The sequence below is a fragment of the Buteo buteo genome, chromosome 25 (assembly GCF_964188355.1).
Source record: "Buteo buteo chromosome 25, bButBut1.hap1.1, whole genome shotgun sequence".
In the NCBI taxonomy this organism is placed as follows: Eukaryota; Metazoa; Chordata; class Aves; order Accipitriformes; family Accipitridae; genus Buteo; species Buteo buteo.
Window position 1 is genome coordinate 17,661,876 of NC_134195.1, and position 19,843 is coordinate 17,681,718.

The following is a 19,843-nucleotide window of genomic DNA, read 5'->3' on the forward strand; positions in this document are numbered from 1 at the left end:
GCGAAGACATGAATTTTTCATTAGTATGGTTGCATACTGCTCGAATACATGCCTCTGAGAAGTGTTCGTGTTCACCAGCATAGGCAGCAGTGGGAGACATAAGCCATATGTACGATGACATGCACATGTGCATATATAGTGGGAAAATAGAAGTGTAATTATAAATTTTTTCCTATTGTGCAAGAATTATTGTACAAACATTCTTCCCGAAAATTCGACTCGTATTTGAGCAAGTGCTGTGCGGTGGAGTTGTGACTTGTGCTGCATGAACAGGATGTGCCTTTTAGTAAGTGCATCTGCACATATGACAGATAATTCTGGCAAACAGAAATACAGATGTTTGTCAAACTGAGTAGTTTTGTCATAATTAAATATATACCTTCTTAATCAGGAAGAGCAGCTAATTGCGTGTGTAATGTTTTGATATTTCCTTAAAACTTTTTATTTTTAAGTCTTTGGAGTAATGTGCCTGGTCTAAGAGCTAATTATGTCAGCAACATGTGTTATACAATGAAGCTTTTGAAAAAGAGCCACAAATGAAAGCCCATTTGGAAAATGTCCATTTAGAGTAGTAAGCATACTCTAATTTCAGAATATAAGAATTCTCCTGTGCTACATCACAATTTACTGCTAAATCCATGCAGCTTTTTGACGCTCCTATTTGTTTGTTTTGTATAAACTTCTGTTATTTTAATCCATGGTGATTTTAGTGCATTAGTTGCTAACTGACAGCACAATTTTGTAATTTCTGAAGAAAAAAATAACCATTGTCATGTGAGTATGAATTGCATGACCCAGTATAATGATCTTATTGGTTAGTTATCTCTCATTAATGCTAGGAAGAATTAGACCTCTAGAGTAGAGAAAAGGTGGCAAGATACTCAGAGATGCCAAAAATGCTTGCATATCTAAAACCTATGGTAAATTTTTCATGAGGAAGGAATTTCTTCTAATGTTCCCTGATATTAACTAATGGATTTGTAAGGAATGATAGGTAGAACAACTACACAAAAGGAAGAACCTGAAATTATGAACACCTATGTCTGTTTAGAAAAAGGGAACATTTCTTTTTTTTAAGAAAGATATTTTTTATTTTTTTTTTTTTAAATCTGAAATATATGGCAACAGAGTACTGACAGTTAGGGGAAAAAGGGCAGGATACCATAATGTGAATGATGTCTAGGGGTATAAATTGCTATAGATTAGTCCCTCACCACAGAATTGGATTTTGTTTTTTTCACATTCCTGAAGAAGTCTCAGAACAGACTTAAGGTGTTGGTGCTTAATTCTAGCTACATGGATGTTTCATGCCCTGTTCAGATGAGTATGTGCCCTAGGAAGGTAGATGGGTACTATTTCATCTTGCCAATAAACTGCATAAAAACACTGGTAGGCTTTTTATTGATGTGCTTTAATTATTATGGCATCATGAGAGATTTACACTGATTGCATTAGCAGTCTGTCTCTGTAAGAGCGACTCTGTCTGACCATACCACTCAGCTCAGATACTGGAAGTTGACACGGTGGAACAGCTTGGGCAGGAACTGCCATGCAGTCCTTTCTGCAACTTGCTTTGTGAACCTTGTTTGATAATTTTGGGAGCAATTGTGTTGCAGTTCCTGCCCTAGAAAAATATATTTAATACTGTAATTCGTGTTTGCTTTCTTCATCTTTTCACATTTGAATTCTGGGTGAAAGTGGAGTGGTGGAAACTCTCTTCCTTTACTGGGACACTGATAAACAACAACAGAGGAGAAACTAAGGGCAAGGTTACCCAGACCTCTTTTGTTTCTATAATAATACAGATTTTTGTTTTCTTGAGGGTCATCCCACTAGCTTCCAAGTTTTTATTGCGTTAAGAAAGAAGAATTGAAATTGCATACAGAGTGCACAGCAGAAACATGGGTTTGGTAGAGTGGCAACACATACCTGCATCTATTCAGTCTGAAGTACTACATACTTACAGTAAATGGGGTTGTCTAAATAATGATGAATTAAGACAGCTTTATGGTTTGATGCCCATTTTAACACTGGGGTAGGGGAAGAAGGAATAAATGTGTCTTCTTGTTTGAACTTGGCTTTAAATATTGGAATTGTTGAGGAAGATGGTGGCAAAGGAAGGCTTCAGTCTGTAATTTGGGTGCTCTGTGAGCCTGAATATCAATTCTGAACAGGGAGCAAAAGTTAATGTAAAGAACAAAGTCTGTTGTCAAATTTTAAACCCCTCAAATTTTAGAAGGAGCCTGACCCTTTTGAAGGTTTTTATTTTTGTTTTCTTTGCAGAGAAATGGGTAAGGGACTCAACAAATAAGACACATTTTTAAAATTCAGCACTTTAGAGAGACTTTTTTTTCTTTAAAGTTGAGTAAGAACGCAAAGGGGAACTTTTGTTGAAGAAATTGTTATTGGTTCTTACAAGAGCAGGTCATTCTCTTCTCATTAATGCTTATGTCTGTTAGATTGTTGCTTAGACATGTAACGTTATGTTCTGCTCACTCCACTCTATGGCAGTGGGTTTCTAAATGAATACTTCAGCAGTAACTATTAAAAATTACTTTTACTTTTGTGTTAAAATCAAGTTTTCAGGAGTTGATAAGAATATTCTTACAAGAATTATTGGGGAACGTTATACTTTCTCACTGTCTGAAAAATGTGCATCTGTACTATGACAAAAATGGAAGGTCCCACATAGCAGGCGTGACTGTAATCCAATGATGGTATGAGTATGTCAAGATAAGTATTCTGTTAAAAATGGGCTGTTTGAGAGAAAGTATTTAAAATGGAAACCTAATACTGTTTGTAAAATTCCTGTGGCTTTTGGCAGACCCATTACAGTGCTTTTTGAAACTTAACAGGCAATGAAGCAGTTTTTTCTGTTGCTGGGTCTTAATCAGTACTACCTGTGTCTAGAAGTGTTACTTTTTTCTGGAAACCACAGCAGTCTGTAAATATAGGCATAGATGCAACTTTAGTTTTATGTAAAAGGTTACATTTAGACTGAGTGACTGAAGGAAATCGGTGAAATCAGTAAGTATTCTGTTGCTGTCTACTAGGTCTTTCAATGTCTTCCTTTGAGGCATGTCAAAGTTCTTCACAAACAAAGTTGACAAAACCGGACTTTTCCTTTGTAATTAATGCATAACTGTACCTACATGAGCATGCATACATACACACCAATTTTTTTTTCCCTTGATTTGTCAGTACATCCTACCCTTTCACTAGTTATGCAGTGGTTTTTACAGGCTGTTGGATTGCATTCAGTATGTTATTGTCAAGGGCACATTGGCAAGCTGTGACGTTATTTTCCCGGGTTGAACAGGAAGGCAGAAAGATAAGCCAACCTCATTGGAAGTGTATGGTAGTTGCAAAGTAAAAAGCCTTGAACCTTATGATCATAAAGATTACTTTGTCAGGTTGTATTTTTCCTCTTGGAAGTCTGTTCCTGTTATCAGTTTGAAAAGATAAAATGTGAGTTGTTTCTATGCATAACCTCTTTTTAAACCATTCTTATCATTGTTCATAGTAGCCGAAAGTACAAAAATGTAGACCTATAAAAAATGCTTAATGTTAACTGCACAGATTACATATATAAACAGCCTATATATATATATAATAATCCATAAGTAAACTTGCACAAGTAAATATGGATAAGCTAACCCTTTCAAACCTCTATGGTAGGAGGTTTGTTAGAATAAGTAAACTGCATATAGAGAAAGAAGTTCTTTTCTGGCCTTCTGGCTATTTTTTTTCATAGCACAGGTATGTACTCCTTTCTTATACAGGTTATTTTGTCATTTTGGAAAAAAGATAGGAAGGTGTGTTTAAGAACAGTGTGAGATATCCATGAGTTCAGATGGGTTCCCTTGGGTTGGATGCCGTTAGCTACTGTGAAATGCAAAACCAAACTCTTGGCTAAAAGTAAATGGGAGTTATTTCTCAGTAATTCTTGTAAGACATGTACAGCTTGTCTGGACAAATGCTATACTAAATAACAGCAGTAGGAGGGCGTCTAGATGTTGATGAGGTGCTAGAAAAAAATCAAAACTTGAGCTATGCTTTGCAAGTGTTAATGTTGGTGTGAGGGAGGAGGGGGACTGGGGTTCTCCAGGTTGAGGATCAGCATCAACAGCAGGCTTCTTCCACCGCCCCTGCTTCCATCTTTTCCACTCTTGTCTTGGCCTTATTCTTACTCCAGGTAAGGGTCCATTTTTGCTTTGCTCTTGCCTGGGTGCCAGCCTGGGGCGATCAGGACTGTAACAGCTGGGAACCTTCCCTGCCAGACTTGTGCTGCCCTGGAGGGGCTCTTGCATAGAAAAATCTCCAAAGACTACAATTTGTACCTGTTTAGTTGCTCTGTGGAGGTGGGATATACGCAGGCCTGCTGGTGTGAGTTATGCGGCCTGAAAAGGCCTGGATCTGCTTCTAAATGCTATTGTGGTAAATCTCACTGAGCTGGAAAAAGCAAATTTTATTTAGAAGCTGTAAAATGTGTTTAGCAAAGCTTGGGTACTAATAGCAAAAAAACATCCCTGATTCTAAGCAGCCCCACCTTCCTTTTCCTGATACATTAGCTCTATGCTTTCAAAGCATCAAGGTGGTTTTTAGTTTAATTTTTTTTTTAATTCTAGTACAAGTGTTCGGCAGTGATGAAATATTTCCAACTTCTATTGCTGAAACAATGGAATCACTTTGAAAAAAACTTTAAAAATAAATATCTGTCGTTCAGTTTTTAAAATCTACACGAAATCTTTCTTCCTAACGCTTTTCATCTGGAAATTGTTGTCATTAGTTTCTTGGGGCAAAGATTCATTAAATTTTTAACTTCAAATACTTTAATTGGTCCTCAATTTGCAGAGCTCGTAATGGCCCTGTGATTTAAATAGATTAAGATATAACAACAGTGTCCTCTTAGAAATAGTAACAGGTGATTTGTAATCAGAAAAGTCTTCTCATAGGCTAATGGTAGGTATTGTTTTGAATGTAGGTTGGAATAAAGTATTAATCAGTTTATGTATATGTATTAATTTTTAACAAGGGAAATGGTGAGTGCTCTACCATACTTTTTAAACACTTCTGGTTTGAGGAACTCTGAAGTTAGGTTTCAGCCTGGAGTCAGTTTTTACAGCTGTAATAAATCCCCCACAAAAATGGCCTGTTCTAGTGGAAGTGACAGCAAGCCCTTAATCAAAACAGTGGAGCGGACACAATTATAAAAATTGAATAAATACTTAAAGAACTGTACCAAGTGACAGCTTTTCAAAATATGGTGCTTTCTTTAAAACAAAAACCAAAAAGATTGCTGGGCAAATATCCAAATGTTTAAATACAGCAAATAAAGAGCAATTGGAAAGGGCCGTGATAGACTGTGTCCTATTACTGAACTCTACCCTTTAAAAAAATGTTTCCAAATTGATTTTTAAGAACCACCTGTTAACAGAAGGGAGTGCTCCTGCCAGCCTGACCGTTTTGTGACGGTGACCCTGAGCCATTGCCCTCAGGTCTAGGGAAGAAAGAAACTGCTGTTAGGGAAATCCATTGCCCTGGAATAAACGTTCCTAAAATTTAGTGCTGTTTGCTGTGGTGTGTAAACATAATCTGGGGAGGAGCAAGTATGGGCAATGGCTGGTGGGGTGTGAAATGATGATACCAGGCAGGAGGGAAGTTCTGGCTTCTCTGTTAAGGTAGAGTGTCACCGAATGCAGCAGACACTTACCTGCCTGATCAAAGTGCAGCAATTGCCAAGTTAATAGTATTGCATAGTATTGCATAGGCCTAGATTTTGCAAGTTGGTAGCACATCCATCGTTAAGTTTTTTTTTTTGTTTGTTTGTTTTTTTGTATGATGTTCCTTAAAGTTTGCATTGCGTGGTTAATGCTGGTTGTTGGACCCGCGGTCTGTGGGGAGAGGTGGTTCGGGGTTACAGGTACCCTCCAGTGACTTGAAGGTTTGTGTGGAATTCCTTGCTTTGCTGCAAACATCCTGCATCGTTTTGGTCCTTGTTTTCCTATATGCTTCTGAGCCCATTTGTAAAAGAGGGCTAGAGTTAGTTCCCTGCCAGGTGTCCTTCCAACAATCTCTTCAATGTCCAAGTACTAAATCACAAGTGGGAGAGAAAGGATGTGAAAGAACGTAAAATCAAATGTGTTAGCCTTGCCCAGCTTCTAGCGCATGCATGCCTGTGCGAGATGCCTGATGTATACACACCCGTTCTCTGTACCAGTCTGGTCCTGTTGCAGTTTGCACCCCTGTTTTATCCTGCCTCAGTTTGACCCATGAATCTTGCTGGTGAATGCAGCCCTTGCCGCTCAAGACCGCATTTACAGAACATGTAGCTGGACTTAGGTCAGTTCTGTTACTTTTATGTTGATTCCTCAAAGTTACACAAATGGCAGGCTTGAACTGTAAACCTATTTCTCCTGTGTTTAACTCTGTGCAAATCAAAATAATTAACACTTCCTACATTTAGTTTGTTTTGAAGATCTCATACAAAGATCGTTAGTTTTTTGAAAAAAATCCGTATTAGATGCTCATAAGATAAACAACCACAGAATCATTTCTTGGCTGTGCGAGAAGTGAATTATGATAAAATAGTTTATCATGGCCTATAGCAGAACGCTGATAAATGGTGCTGTTTTTTCCTGTGTTTGTCCCTGGGTTTGGGTTTCCATCCCGTCTCCCACCCTGTCCGAAGAGAGCATGGACAAGAAACTGTCGTCATTGTAAACAAAACTAGATCTTGTGTGACACGGCATTTCCCCAACCTGTCTCCAGCTTGTTTATACAGGTGCCTATAGAGGAATGTGGGTATTTTAAGTAAAGCGTCAGATCTGATAAACACAGAAGTGAAGGGGTCACATTCTAGAAGTGGTGCTTACCATCAACACTGCAGCATTTTAAAGCTGCAAATACAGGCCATTATTTTCTCTTTTGTGTGTATTGCCAACAGTGGAAATAGACTTGTAAGTGTCCTTTGAATGTGTTTGTGTATCTAGCTGTTAGACTTTTCTCCATGGCTCAGCTCTTCCCCCATTTCAAGACACTCTCCTTCTCACAGGAAGAATTTCACATACCAGTTACATGTGTTGTTTTTTCAATCACTTTTTTTTTTTTAATCTTATTATCTACATCTTGTATTGGTGTCTCTTTTTATAAGCAAAAAGAAATCTGGGAAGATGTGACAATTAATGTAGATACCGTTATGATGGCAGAAGTCTGCAGTTCCAGTCCTCCCTGATGCAGGGATCCCAAAGTTTGCCTTTGCTCTTGGTTATAGGGAGGTCATCAGGGACAGCAGGGTGAGAGTTGGATGCTGTCCAAGCAGATGCTTTTTGTCAACAAACATCCTTTTCATCTCCTTTTGAAAACACTTTTTTTGGTAGCGATATCAACATCCCTGCTAAGGATAGGAAGTCATGGTGTTTACTGTTGTTAATTCAGCATAGTAAGGGGGGGTATGATTTTTTAAAATACATATCGAAAGCATGGTTTGAGGGCATTTCTAGAACTCTTTACTCATCCAAGATATGCAGTGTAACTATACCTGTTTTTTGAAGGCTTATGTCCATTATTTATCAGAAAATAAGGTGTTGATTGGAGTTTTTTTTGTGTGTGTCTTTTCCTGCTATTGCTATAAAAAATTTATATATATATAAATATATATACTTTATGGGCATTCAGTTCCTGTAAGTACTCCAGACTGAGCAGAGGGGTTGTTCGGTTCACATCCAGTCGCATCTGCCTGCTGACAGTGACTGAGGCAGATCTCTTCTTGTTGACTCTTCGCTGGGTAAAAAACTGGGTGAGTGGCTGAGCACAGAGAGTTATGGTGAACAGAGTTTAATCCAGTTGGCGGCTGGTCGCAAGTGGTGTTCCCCAGGGCTCAGTTTTGGGGCCAGTGCTCTTTATCAATGATCTGGACAAGGGGATCGAGTGCACCCTCAGTGCAGATGACACCAGGTTGGGAGGGAGGGTTGATCTGCTGGAGGGTAGGAAGGCTCTACAGAGGGATCTGCACAGGCTGGATCGATGGGCTGAGACAAATTGTATGAGGTTCAACAAGGCCAAGTGCCGGGTCCTGCACTTGGGTCACAACAACCCCACGCAGCGCTACAGGCTTGGGGAAGAGGGGCTGGAAAGCTGCCCGGCAGAAAAGGACCTGGGGGTGCTGGTCTCTTCTATCTACCTCTACAACAACCTGAAAGAGGTTGTAGTGAGGTGGGTGCTGGTCTCTTCTATCAAGTAACAAGCAATAGGATGAGAGGAAATGGCCTCAAGTTGTGCCAGAGGAGGTTTAGATTGGATATCAGGAAGAATTTCTTCATGGAAACAGTTGTCAAGCATTGGAACAGGCTGCCCAGGAAAGTGGTTGAGTCACCATCCCTGGAGGTATTTAAAAGACGCTGTAGATGTGGTGCTTTGGGACATGGTTTAGTGGTGGACTTGGCAGTGCTAGGTTAACAGTTGGACTCGATGATCTTAAAGGTCTTTTCCAACCTAAACGATTCTATGATTCTATGACTGTTCTTGAAAGACTTCGTCTTAAAACCTCCCTCTGCATTTTCAAGGCTTTATTTTCAGTTATTGACCTAGGTTTTCTGGGCACCTGAAATTCAGAAAAAAATGGATGCTAGTTAGATAAATAATCTTAAATTATTTATCTTCATGGAAATGAAGATAAATCTCAAATCTTAAAACTTGGGCTTAAATCCTGAACACAGCATAGCGTAGCTGATTCTGTAGATGGGTGAGTGAAATACATTAATGTTTGAGGCATGAAAAATAGTTGTGAAATTTTCAAGTGCATTTGCTAGTTCTAAAATGTTCATGTGTTTTAGTTGGGATTTACACTTCTAGAGAAGGTCTGATGAGATGGAAAGTTTCTCAATGGGTAGATAAAACCAATAAATTGTAAGACTAGTAAACAGAAAAACAGAAAACCTGAAGGAGAAGCTGGAATGGCACTGTCTCAAGTTTGAGCAGAGGAGGCAGGTTAGTAGGGCAATATTTTTTAAGAGGTCTTTTCCTCGTGGATTTTTTTTGGCAGCATTTCTTTAGATATATGCAAAGCCCAATGCTTTTGTTTAGTCATTATGACTAAAGGACTTCTAGTGTAACTGAAGACATTGTATTTTTCCTGTCTAGCTAACTTTCCCATTTCCACTTAAAAGTGCATTGTCAAGTGGAATTGCATTCATACAGCTGTTCAGGGATCTGACTACGAAAGGTTTATGTTTAAATTTGTTCAGCTCAAGGAGACTTCTACTGTGAATGGATATGTAGTTTTTATTTTCCCTAGCTGCAGCTGATCTGGAGACAACATATTAAAGAAAGCCACTTCTATTTTTCACTAAGACAGCTTCAGCTTTGTGCTCAGGTTTTGGTTTTTAAAATTTTTTTTGAGTTTTTTTTGATTAATGTTGTTTTGGACAGCCAGAGTCTCTTTGGAAAGCTTGCACTGTGTGGAATGTGTAGTCTCCCTGCTGAAATGAAAACTCAGAGGGGGTAACTGAATACTCCCTGCCGTCAGTGCATTGCCAGCCTGAAGAAAAAACAAACATGCTTGCTGAGAACAATGAACATTCCTTGAAACCCTAGGAGACAGATTTTTGCCCCCCCCTTTTTTTTTTCTTTTTTTTAAAAAAGAAAAAAAAAAAAAAAGACCCTGTTGAAGTCTTAAGGCCCAGGTGGCAGGGCCCAGGGCCTTCTCAGTCCTTGTCATTAGGTTCATGCCTTGCTCAGGGCATAAGGATTGGCATCCACATTTTGGAGTTTAAAATGTGTCCTCTTACAAGATTTTTTTCTCCACCCTCCCCACCCCCCCATTTGACCTTCTCCCTACAGTTCTAGTGATTGAACTCAGACTTCCATTAATGTTTTTGTGCTGCTTTTCTAACCTGCTGGGGTTCACGCCTCAAAAAGCAGTTTATTTAGTAGTACCCAAAAAAATGCATCTGAACACTTGAAAGACTTGCAGTTGCCTGTTAGGAGGCTTAAGATACATGAGTCCCAGGATGCTGCCTCTTTTGTTCAGCTCTGCCGGACTTTAGGGTCCCTCGTATGGCAGCCACTCTGTACCTGACATCCCTGAACTGAAATCTCTCCTTGCATATAAGCAATTTCCACTGCTACACCCTTGTTTTCAACTTTACTGAACATTTGCAGTGATAATTAGGTATTCTGGTAAATTCTTGATGTTCAGAGGATATGAAAGAAGGTCAGAGGGCAGGTCATAGCTTAAGAACGAGATGTATCGGGATACAGAAACTTGCTCTGTCTTTAATTATCTGTGGCTTTATTAAGTTAAGTTCTGGAAATAAATTTGCTTGATTAGTATTAATAATGAGCTTTTTAGAATGGGATATAAGACTAAGCATTTTTCATTGCATTCTTTTTGGCTTAGATTTACAGGTCTGAAAATTTTTAAGAACATTTATCCTGAACTTATATAAAGAGAGCTTTTATGTGCCTGCAATGAGACTGCTGTGGTGTATGAGATCATCCTAATGTACTTTCATCAAGAGATATTGCTTTTTTTATTAGGTTATTTAACTTATACTGTTGTTGCTGGAGTATTCCTAAAACCTGTACTGTGAGCTTCAGAATTCATAAAGTTGGGTTTCCTCTGAATTTATCTCATTGTTGATTGACTTTGATGCCTCAGAAGATGGCAGTTCTTTATGAAGATTCCTGCAGTTGGGGCAATTACAAGGAATTATTCTTTGTAGGTTCCCTGGCATTTAATAATGTGGGACTGGGAGATACTGTAGTCAACGCAAAATATAATGAAGACATAAATGAAAGTCTTTGCTTTGAAGACAAAATGTCAAATCTACAAGAAGAGGTGGGATTCAGATTGTGAGTAAGTGAGGGAGGAATAAAATTAAATGCGCACATCGTGAGCCCAAGCAACTCAGAAGTTGGAGGCTGTGTTGACAGCAAAAGACATGGGAAGAAACTGAGAAAGCTGAGGGCCTGAATTGCAAAGTGTTCAACACCTACAGCTATATTTAGACTCACAGAAGCATAGAATCATTTAGGTTGGAAAAGACCTTTAAGATCATCGAGTCCAACCATTAACCTAACACTGCCAAGTCCACCACTAAACCATGTCCCTAAGCGCCACATCTACAGCGTCTTTTAAATACCTCCGGGGATGGTGACTCCACCACTTTCCTGGGCAGCCTGTTCCAATGCGTGACAACCATTTCCATGAAGAAGTTTTTCCTGATGTCCAATCTAGACACCCCCCCCCCAGCACAACTTCAGGCTGTTTCCTCTTGTCCTATCGCTTGTTACTTGATAGAAGAGCCTGACACCCACCTCACTACAAACCCCCCTTCAGGCAGTTGTAGAGAGCGATCAGGTCTCCCCTCAGCCTCCTCTTCTCCTGACCAAACAACCCCAGTTCCCTCAGCCGCTCCTCATCAGACTTGTGCTCCAGGCCCCTCACCAGCTCGGTTGCCCTTCTCTGGACACGCTCCAGCCCCTCCATGTCTTTCCTGCAGTGAGGGGCCCAAAACTGAACACAGGACTCGAGGGGCGGCCTCACCAGTGCCCTGTACAGGGGGACGATCACCTCCCTGCTCCTGCTGGCCACACCATTTCTGATACAGGCCAGGATGCCGTTGGCCTTCTTGGCCACCTGGGCACACTGCTGGCTTGTATTCAGCTGGCTCCCAGTGGGGAGAGAATTGAAAGAAGGTAAAACTCGTGGGTTGAGATAAAAACAGTTTAATAGGACAGAAGGAAGAAAATAATAATGATGATGATAATAATAATAAAAGAATTAGAATATACAAGTGATGCACAATGCAGTTGCTCACCACTCGCTGACCAATGCCCAGTTTCTGAGCAGTGATCCACCCCACCCTGCATGAGAATATTTATTTTCATACTAAATCCAAAACATAACATTGTACCAACTACTAGGAAGAACATTATCCCAGCCAAAACCAGGACAGGAGAATGCTGTGGGAAACAGCGTCAAAAGCTTCACTAAAGTCCAGGTAAATAACATCCACAGCCTTTCCCTCATCTGCTAAGCGGGTCTTCGTGTCATAGAAGGAGATCAGGTTGGTCAAGCAGGACCTGCCTTCATAAACCCATGCTGGCTGGGCCTGATCCCCTGGTTGTCCGGTACGTGCCGTGTGATGGCTCTCAAGTTGACCTGCTCCATAACCTTCCTGGCACCGAGGTCAGACTGGCAGGTCTCTAGTTCCCCAGATCCTCCTTCCAGCCCTTCTTGTAGACGGGTGTCACGTTTGCTAACCTGCAGTCAACTGGGACCTCCCCGGTTAGCCAGGACTGCTGATAAATGATGGAAAGTGGCTTGGTGAGCACTGCCACCAGCTCCCTCGGTACCCTTGGGTAGATCCCATCTGGTCCCATAGACCTGTGTGTCTGTCTAAGTGGTGTAGCTGGTCACTAACTGTTTCCCCTTGGATTATGGGGGCTTCATTCTGCTCCCCATCCCTGCCTTCCAGCTCAGGGGGCTGGGTACCCTGAGAACAATCGGTCTTACTATTAAAGACTGAGGCAAGGAAGGCATTAAGTACCTCAGCCTTTTTCGTCATCCTTTGTTACTGTGTTTCCCCCTGCATCCAGTAAAGGATGGTGACTCTCCTTAGCCCTCCGTTTGTTGTTCATGTATTTATAGAAACATTTTTAGCTGTCTTTTTATGGCAGTAGCCAGTTTAAGTTCTAATTGGGCTTTGGCCTTTCTAATTTACTACCTGAATAACCTGATTTGAAATCAGTTCAAACTGTTGGTACTTGCTAGTCTGGCTGATCAAGCTTTTGAGATTTGTTTTAAATTTTGAAAATGAGTAACTCATACTGTGTTTTTTTTCTTCCTTCATTGGGGTGGGAATTGCCAAAACCTGACTCTTTAATTTATCTTGTGTGTGTTTCGCCACATGTTATGAATAGTTGTGTAAAAATTCAATGCATGTGAGAGATGCCTGTGGCAGCAAAACAATCTTCCAGTGAATTTCCCTTAGTGTTGCTGTGTTCTTCAGTAGTGTGACATGTTGTTTTTCTTCCTTGGATCTCAGACCATGATCTCTTCTTCCAGCCAGAGCTGTTAGCTGTATGGATTGTAAATTCTCAGATATTTTCCTAAATGTTATGCGCCTGATGAAAATCACTTTATTTTCTAGACCTGCTTATAAAGCAGTATTTGGGGGTTTCATTGCATGCCAGATTTTTGGAGTTGACTGTGTGGTTAATGTTATTGACTGTGTGGTTAATGTTTCTGTTTACCTTCTGTAGAGAACCAGATTTTAAGATGCCTGCCCAAAACTCTATTTGCAAGTAGGATTACCTGTACAGTATTGAATGGAGCTCAAGGTTACAGATGCTTTTGACTCCCAAATTTCCATGAAGCTTTCTAGTTTTCTCTGAAGGTTTCCCCCCCTTCCTTTTCTTTCCTATTCTAATTGTTTGTGTATCATTGCTCTTTCTTTATAGCATTTTTGAATGTTTTTTTTTTAAATTACTTTAAGCACTTAATTATTGTATTAATTATTGTATGAAGTCAATATTGAAAGCTCATTAACTTATTGTAAAGGTGGCACTATGCAACCTCAATAATTCAACTGTTTCATATGCTTTTTCTTCAGATTGAAGATGGGAGCAAAGCTGCAGCTGTGGACAAGTTACTGGCTGGGGATGAAATTGTTGGCATCAATGACGTGGGCCTGTCCGGCTTCCGACAAGAAGCAATCTGTCTGGTGAAAGGTTCACACAAGACACTGAAGCTTGTCGTAAAAAGGTAAGCTTGTGTCATTCAGCCGGAAAACCAAATGTTTTTCAGGCTGTAAGCTACTGGGCAACTAAATTTGCCAAGACTTGGCAAGATAATCTTTTCATTCAGAGTTATTAATGCACACATTATGCGGTGTTACCTCCTCCTTGAACACAGGCTCTTTATGGAAGAAGACGTGGGGAGAGGTTGCCTATTGATCAGAGCAAAAACTGAGGCAATATGTTCTGTGAATACTGTTGTGACGTGATGAGTCGGGACTCTGTTCTTTCTGTCCTCCTGAAGTGCCGGGCCTGAAGCAGGCTGTCCAGCCAGCCCTGCTTCCCCACCTTTGGTGAGCAGACATGGGCAACGCTTTTTAGTGCATTTGCTGTGCAGGCCAGTTGGGCTGTGAGGAACGGGTTACCCGGGAAGCTTTTGGAAAAGCTTTTTCCCACTTCTTGAGAATATTTGAGGTCTCGAGCATTTCTGATGTGGTTTGGGTAAAGAGTACTTTCAGTTAGTTATTAGTGAAGGGGAAAAACTGAAATGGTTTATCAAAACAGAACACATTTTCTACACGGAAACTTTTTGTTTCGTCATTTTGACTTACAACTTTTAAGTACACACTTTTTTTGCTAACTTGAATTAAAAGTAAATTTCATAAAATAATTTTGACAAAAGTGAATAGCTGTTAAAGTAGGTTAAATCTTGTAACTTCTGAAGAAAATTCAAACCAGGAAATTTGAACAACAAAATCTTTCTCATTAATTTCCTACTCTGATAAATCAGTATTTTCTAATGAATTACTTTTATCAAATTATACCAACCAGTCTTTCATGTGAGAATTTTGGGTGTCTCTGTTAGAATAAAAAAAGAATTTTGTTGCAACACAGAAAGGGTGAGAATTGGGGTTTGACAGGTATGATGATCCAGTCTATAAATAAAAGCATAGTTTGAGGCTGTCTTAAATGAGGACTGTCTTTTGTGAAATAGCACTGATAGGTAAGAGGTACGAAAGCATGCTTTTCACCTTTGGTTTAAGAAGTTTTTTTTGACAGAAGGAATTATGGGAATGTGCATCTCTTCCACAGGTGATAGTTTTTATCCTCACCAATAGCTACTTCTGGAAACTCTTCCAAAATTTTTGTAGCACTAAAGCTAATAAATGCAAAATAAAATGGGTTCACAACTATTATAAATCATGTTGATATTCAGCTGTTTCAACTTGCACTGGCTATTCCAGTAAAAGCACTTTTGTTAGCAGTGGTTACATCAGCTGTTTCTGTCACAGAAAGGGAGAGCTTCAGGGTTGAGAAGTTTTATAGACATTGAAGAATCTGCCAAGACAGCAAGTCTTAATTACTACAAAAAGCTTTAGACCAAGTGGAAAGATTCCCTCTTTCCTGGTGCTTTTCAGTTTTATGACAGTAACTTGCTCAGAATCTGTGAATTCTGATCTATCTTTGGAAATGGCAGAATGTTTGATGCTGAAATAACCCTTCTAAGAGACACAGCTATGCCATTCTTGTCATTCACAAGTTCTTCACTTCACACATGTGATTTTGGAGAACTTTCATACAGCTAATCAAGCACTGATTTGCTGCTGGGGATTTGTGGCTGTTCTCTGCAGGCAACAGAGCCCCATTGCTATGCATGCCTGTGTGCAGTTCGGTGCAAAGCTGATGGATTTTCATCAGTCCTTTCTCATCCCTCCTTTTTTGACTTCCCTAGCACATGTGCAATGGGCAAAAGCAACCGAGCTGTTGTAGCCAAGAGGCTGAAATAGTGGCTGTTTTCCCTAACAACATTTTTGTCTTAAGTTCATGAAGACTTCCATAGCTCCCAAAAGAGGCAAGAGCCTTTTGGGTCATTGACAAGCCTGCATAATATTAGATAAAATTTCATAAAACTTACTGAATGAAATTAGCTAGGGCTTTTGTCTGTGGTTTTTCAACTTTGCTCTTTCTCTTGGAAAGTTGCCTTAGGACATTAGTCCTTTGACGGTCAGAAACCTTTTAACGTCCAGTCTCATTTTATTCTCGGCCAGCTTGTTCTCATGCACTGCTGTCTGTGTGCTGAAATTGCTTTTCTTTTCCTGTTGGAAGTTCAAATGATGCAGGTTTTATAAAAGCCTTGTTGCATGCTTTCTTTCAGAAGTTATGGTTTGAACAACAGTATTGTTTTGTTTTGTTTGCCCTAAATCTTAGGCTGAATTTTTATGAGTGCTTTAAACAGTCCTGTCTTTAAGCAAACCAGTTGTTTAGTCTTTGTGACAGCACTCCTGCAGGTCTGGATTGAATTGGATCAGGGAACTGATCTGACTGCAAAATTACTTGGGGAAGTAGGTTTTCAGCTGGATAGGACCACCACTTTTCAGAGGCAGTCTGCACTTTAATTAATTACAGCAATCTTGAAATGGCTGCCTTAGCATTTTTAGACTATTTCAGTCTTCTTTAGATCCACCCTTACTGTTCTCTGGGGAGAGTCCCACAATTCCCTTTCACTGAGTTACATATAAGATGAAGAACTGATCTGCAAGTTGTCGTAGCATCTTTTTGCCTGCTTGCCCTGTGTCCTTTGTCTAGCACTGTGATACTTCTCTCTAGCATTGGATTTAACATTTTATTCCCTGGGGGTGTCAGTGCAATAATCTGAAGCATGAAATAGACCAATGGTTTGAAGTTCCACAACCCAGTGCTGAAGGTTAAAAGAATCTTTGTTTTAATCATGTTTGTCCTTGCTTTCAGTGAGAGTTAGCTTGGGAAGCCAACATCTAGATTTTATGTTGAAAACTTTTTTCCCTAGGGTTGTTTGTGGTATCTATTTCTAGACCGATCCAGAGGTGAAGAGCAAACTTTTAAAAAACTGTCAGGATGTGGAAAAATTACTTTTTCACAAAATTCTTCTGGAAAGTAGAGAACTTCCTTCCTATTAATGTCAGTAGAATTAATCCAGAAAAAACAGGTTTTATTTGTCACTGCTGAGAAGCATGTCAATGTGAAATTCCTCCATGTGGGTCACTCCTTCATGCAGTAATGCCACATCCTGATCTTATATTGATCTAACTATTTCTGTACCTGGGAAGGAGTAAGGGCATGCTATTTTCGGTTTAGAAGTCTAATATGCTTACAGCCAAGTCTAAGTGAAAAAGTTTTGCCATAGTGAGTAATGTGTTTCATTCACAGCAATTGACTTGTTGACTGTGGCAAAAGTTTCTCAAGGGGCTGGTGGTGTTCAGTAGTGGTAGCTGGCTTCCACAAAATTATTTTTACCCACTATTTTTAAAGAATCCGATGCTTCACTTGCGTAGGGAAAATAACATTGGTCTCTAAATAAAAGTGCCTGCAGTACCAAGTACTCAGCATAAATGAGCTGGCTTCAGCATGCATGCTTTGCTGTATTTTTTGGAAACATTGCGTAGTTGTGGTCTAAACCAAATCAGGACTGTGCAACTGGCTCAACAACAAACATGTTGTTTAAGTAGCTTACATATATTGATGGTTGAACAAGTGCGGTATACTTTTCGTCTTGAATTAAAAGAGCACTCAGGAGGCTTCATGTTGCTTTCTCAAGTGCATTTGTCAAAACAACACATCTTAATTACTTGCTAGTTCTTCAGTGTAGTACTGAGTTGTTTCTTGAGTAGATTCCTTTCTTGGGAAAATGGAAAGGAAGCTGTGCTTAGGACATTTCTTACAGGAATTGTATGTGAATTTCTCTTGGTTTGGAAAAACATTTGTATGTGTCTATACGTACACATGTAAAATTGCTCTGAGTGTTCATATGAGTGTTGATACAGAGGTGGTTACCGTATTCTGTAATTTAACTGTTCTGCATACGCTTCTAACTTAAATCCTCTTCTAGTTATTAAATATAATCTCCATTCCTTTGCACATGCTAGACATAAGTGTACACCACAAATCCATTAAATTTTTTATTAGTTTTTCACTATGAATGCATGAGACACATTAACTGTTAAAAATTGACACATAGGTGATGCTTCCATTTGTGGTTTATTAATGTTAAAGGGAGGATGGGATTATATGGGCTTATTTTTTTTGCCTGTATTTTCAGCCAGACTTTGGAAATTAGGTAGGAAACTGCAGTATGACTTTACATGGCTGTATCTGCATGCACATAACATTGCTTTAAGAAGTAGGCAGGTGTGATAGGCCCTCACTACCCATGTTTCTGGGAATTGATGTGGGTGTGGAACAGTATGTGCCTGTGCAGAACTTCATTACACATGCTTTGGGAGTGGGCATTTGTAACAGACACACACAGCTTTAAAGTTCAAGGCTTGAACATTTCTGCGTGGCTGCAGCTGGTGGAAGGGCTGGGCTGTTAAATTCCCATTTTGCAAATTCACTTGAGAAATGGGTCAGTGCATCACTGTAGGCCCACTCTTCTGCTCTAAATAGGATGGCCGGTTTTAAATATGTGCCAGATAGGATGTCCTACCAGTCCGTGATGCTGTCCGGGTCTTGTGATGGAGAGAGGAGCAAGCCGTGTGTGTCAGGATATGTGACAGGGTATCACCAGGCTGGGACCTCTCTTTTTCTCCTTTGGTGTTGCCAGTGAGTTACTATGGCTCATGGGGGGGTGGCAGGAACCAGATAAGCACAAACGTAACGTGTCGTGCAAATTGCACAGCACCTACAAGCCGGGTTCGGGAGCCCTTGGGGTGTTGTCCTGTGTTTTAAGGAGCGCCTAGCAATCCCATCAGGATCTTTCCGTGAAGGAGTGTTTAATGGAGCAGCTGTCAAATAAGTCACTCCGTACACGCTCGGTGGGGGTCCACAGAAGAGGCCAGCCGGCGTGGAGCTCCCCTCCCACTCGGGCATGCCACCCACCTCCTCCACCAGCAAACCCAGGGCTGGCTCAGCCTCCGCTGTGCTCCTCCTCCTCCTTCAGCTCTGTGATCCTGCGCTTCTGATGGAAGGAATAGACACAACAAAAGGAGGAGGGCACACTTTCATCTTGTATTTTCAGCACGTTATACCCTGGAAGAGTCCTGATGAGGACCATTTCCCTGGTTGTCTAACTGTCCGCACAGTCATTTAACCAACATGTTAACAGTGTCAGTCCGCGTTCCCTTCACCGTGACCCTAGCAACACAACCCAGGTGTTCGGATGTTTCCCATGCCAGCTGTCTTTTTGGTGGGGTGTACATCTAAAAAACAATTTTATTTCTTAATTTTCTGCCTACCTCACCCATTTCTTAGTTGCGTTAATGTGATTTGATTCATGCTGTTAATGACACAGTAATGGACAATTGAGGTGAACGTAAGCGTCCGTTCCTTCAATTGGTGGTGTATGGTCCCTGGTTTCAAAGAGCAAATTGTTGTCTTGTGGGTTTGGATGTTTGTCTTATACAACTGTCAGGACTCTCTCAATACATATGTTGTGACTGACGTGTTTTCATCTTGTGTCAACTTGCATAATTTATTTCTTTACAAAGCTAAAAAATCTATCCCGTAAAGCTTGAAAAACAGAAAGCCAAAAATACAACAGATGTCACCATGTTTTACCAAGTCAACTCCATTAGGGTGATGTTTGGAGTACTAGGAAGGGTATAGACATTTCCTTGTAGGTAAAAGGAATCCTCTATAATTTGAATATGCTTATTCAGAAGGTTACCTGTGGCAATGCTATTCAGTTTTGTGAAGTAATTACCAAAATTAGGCAATGTTGCTTTTTTGTGGAATGGAATATGCATCAGATGGTAACAACCTGTGAGTCATGACTGGTTTTAGGTTTTGGTTTTTTTCTTCAGTCCTGCAAGCACTTGTCGAAATGGTTAATTTTGAGCATGAGTAGTCTCATCCAATTTAGTGAGAGCACTCACATGACTGAAGATGGAAAAGTATACAAGTGCTTACAGGATTTAACCATAGCTTTTTACCAGGCAGTACATTGGATTTATTCTTAAAACTGGTGAATTTCAATGTAGGTGGTGGAAACTGTGATATGTAGTCCCTTGGGTGAGAGGGGGAAAACAGGCAAGCCTTCTAAAATTTGGGGGTCGGAAGACTTACTCATTTCACATAGTACTTTCACATGCACACAGAGAGGATATTTTTTTGTGTGTTTGATAAT

The 19,843-nt window shown here is 40.2% G+C and overlaps 1 protein-coding gene across 2 annotated transcripts in view; it reads left to right on the forward strand.

Moving 5' to 3' along the window:
- SHROOM2 (shroom family member 2) overlaps nt 1–19,843 on the forward strand; it is a 130,675-nt gene that overhangs the window by 40,009 nt on the left and 70,823 nt on the right. For both annotated transcript variants that reach the window (XM_075057220.1, XM_075057219.1), the window contains exon 2: nt 13,620–13,771. In XM_075057220.1, the coding sequence (XP_074913321.1) occupies nt 13,620–13,771 (152 nt within the window). The remainder of the gene's footprint in view (nt 1–13,619; nt 13,772–19,843) is intronic.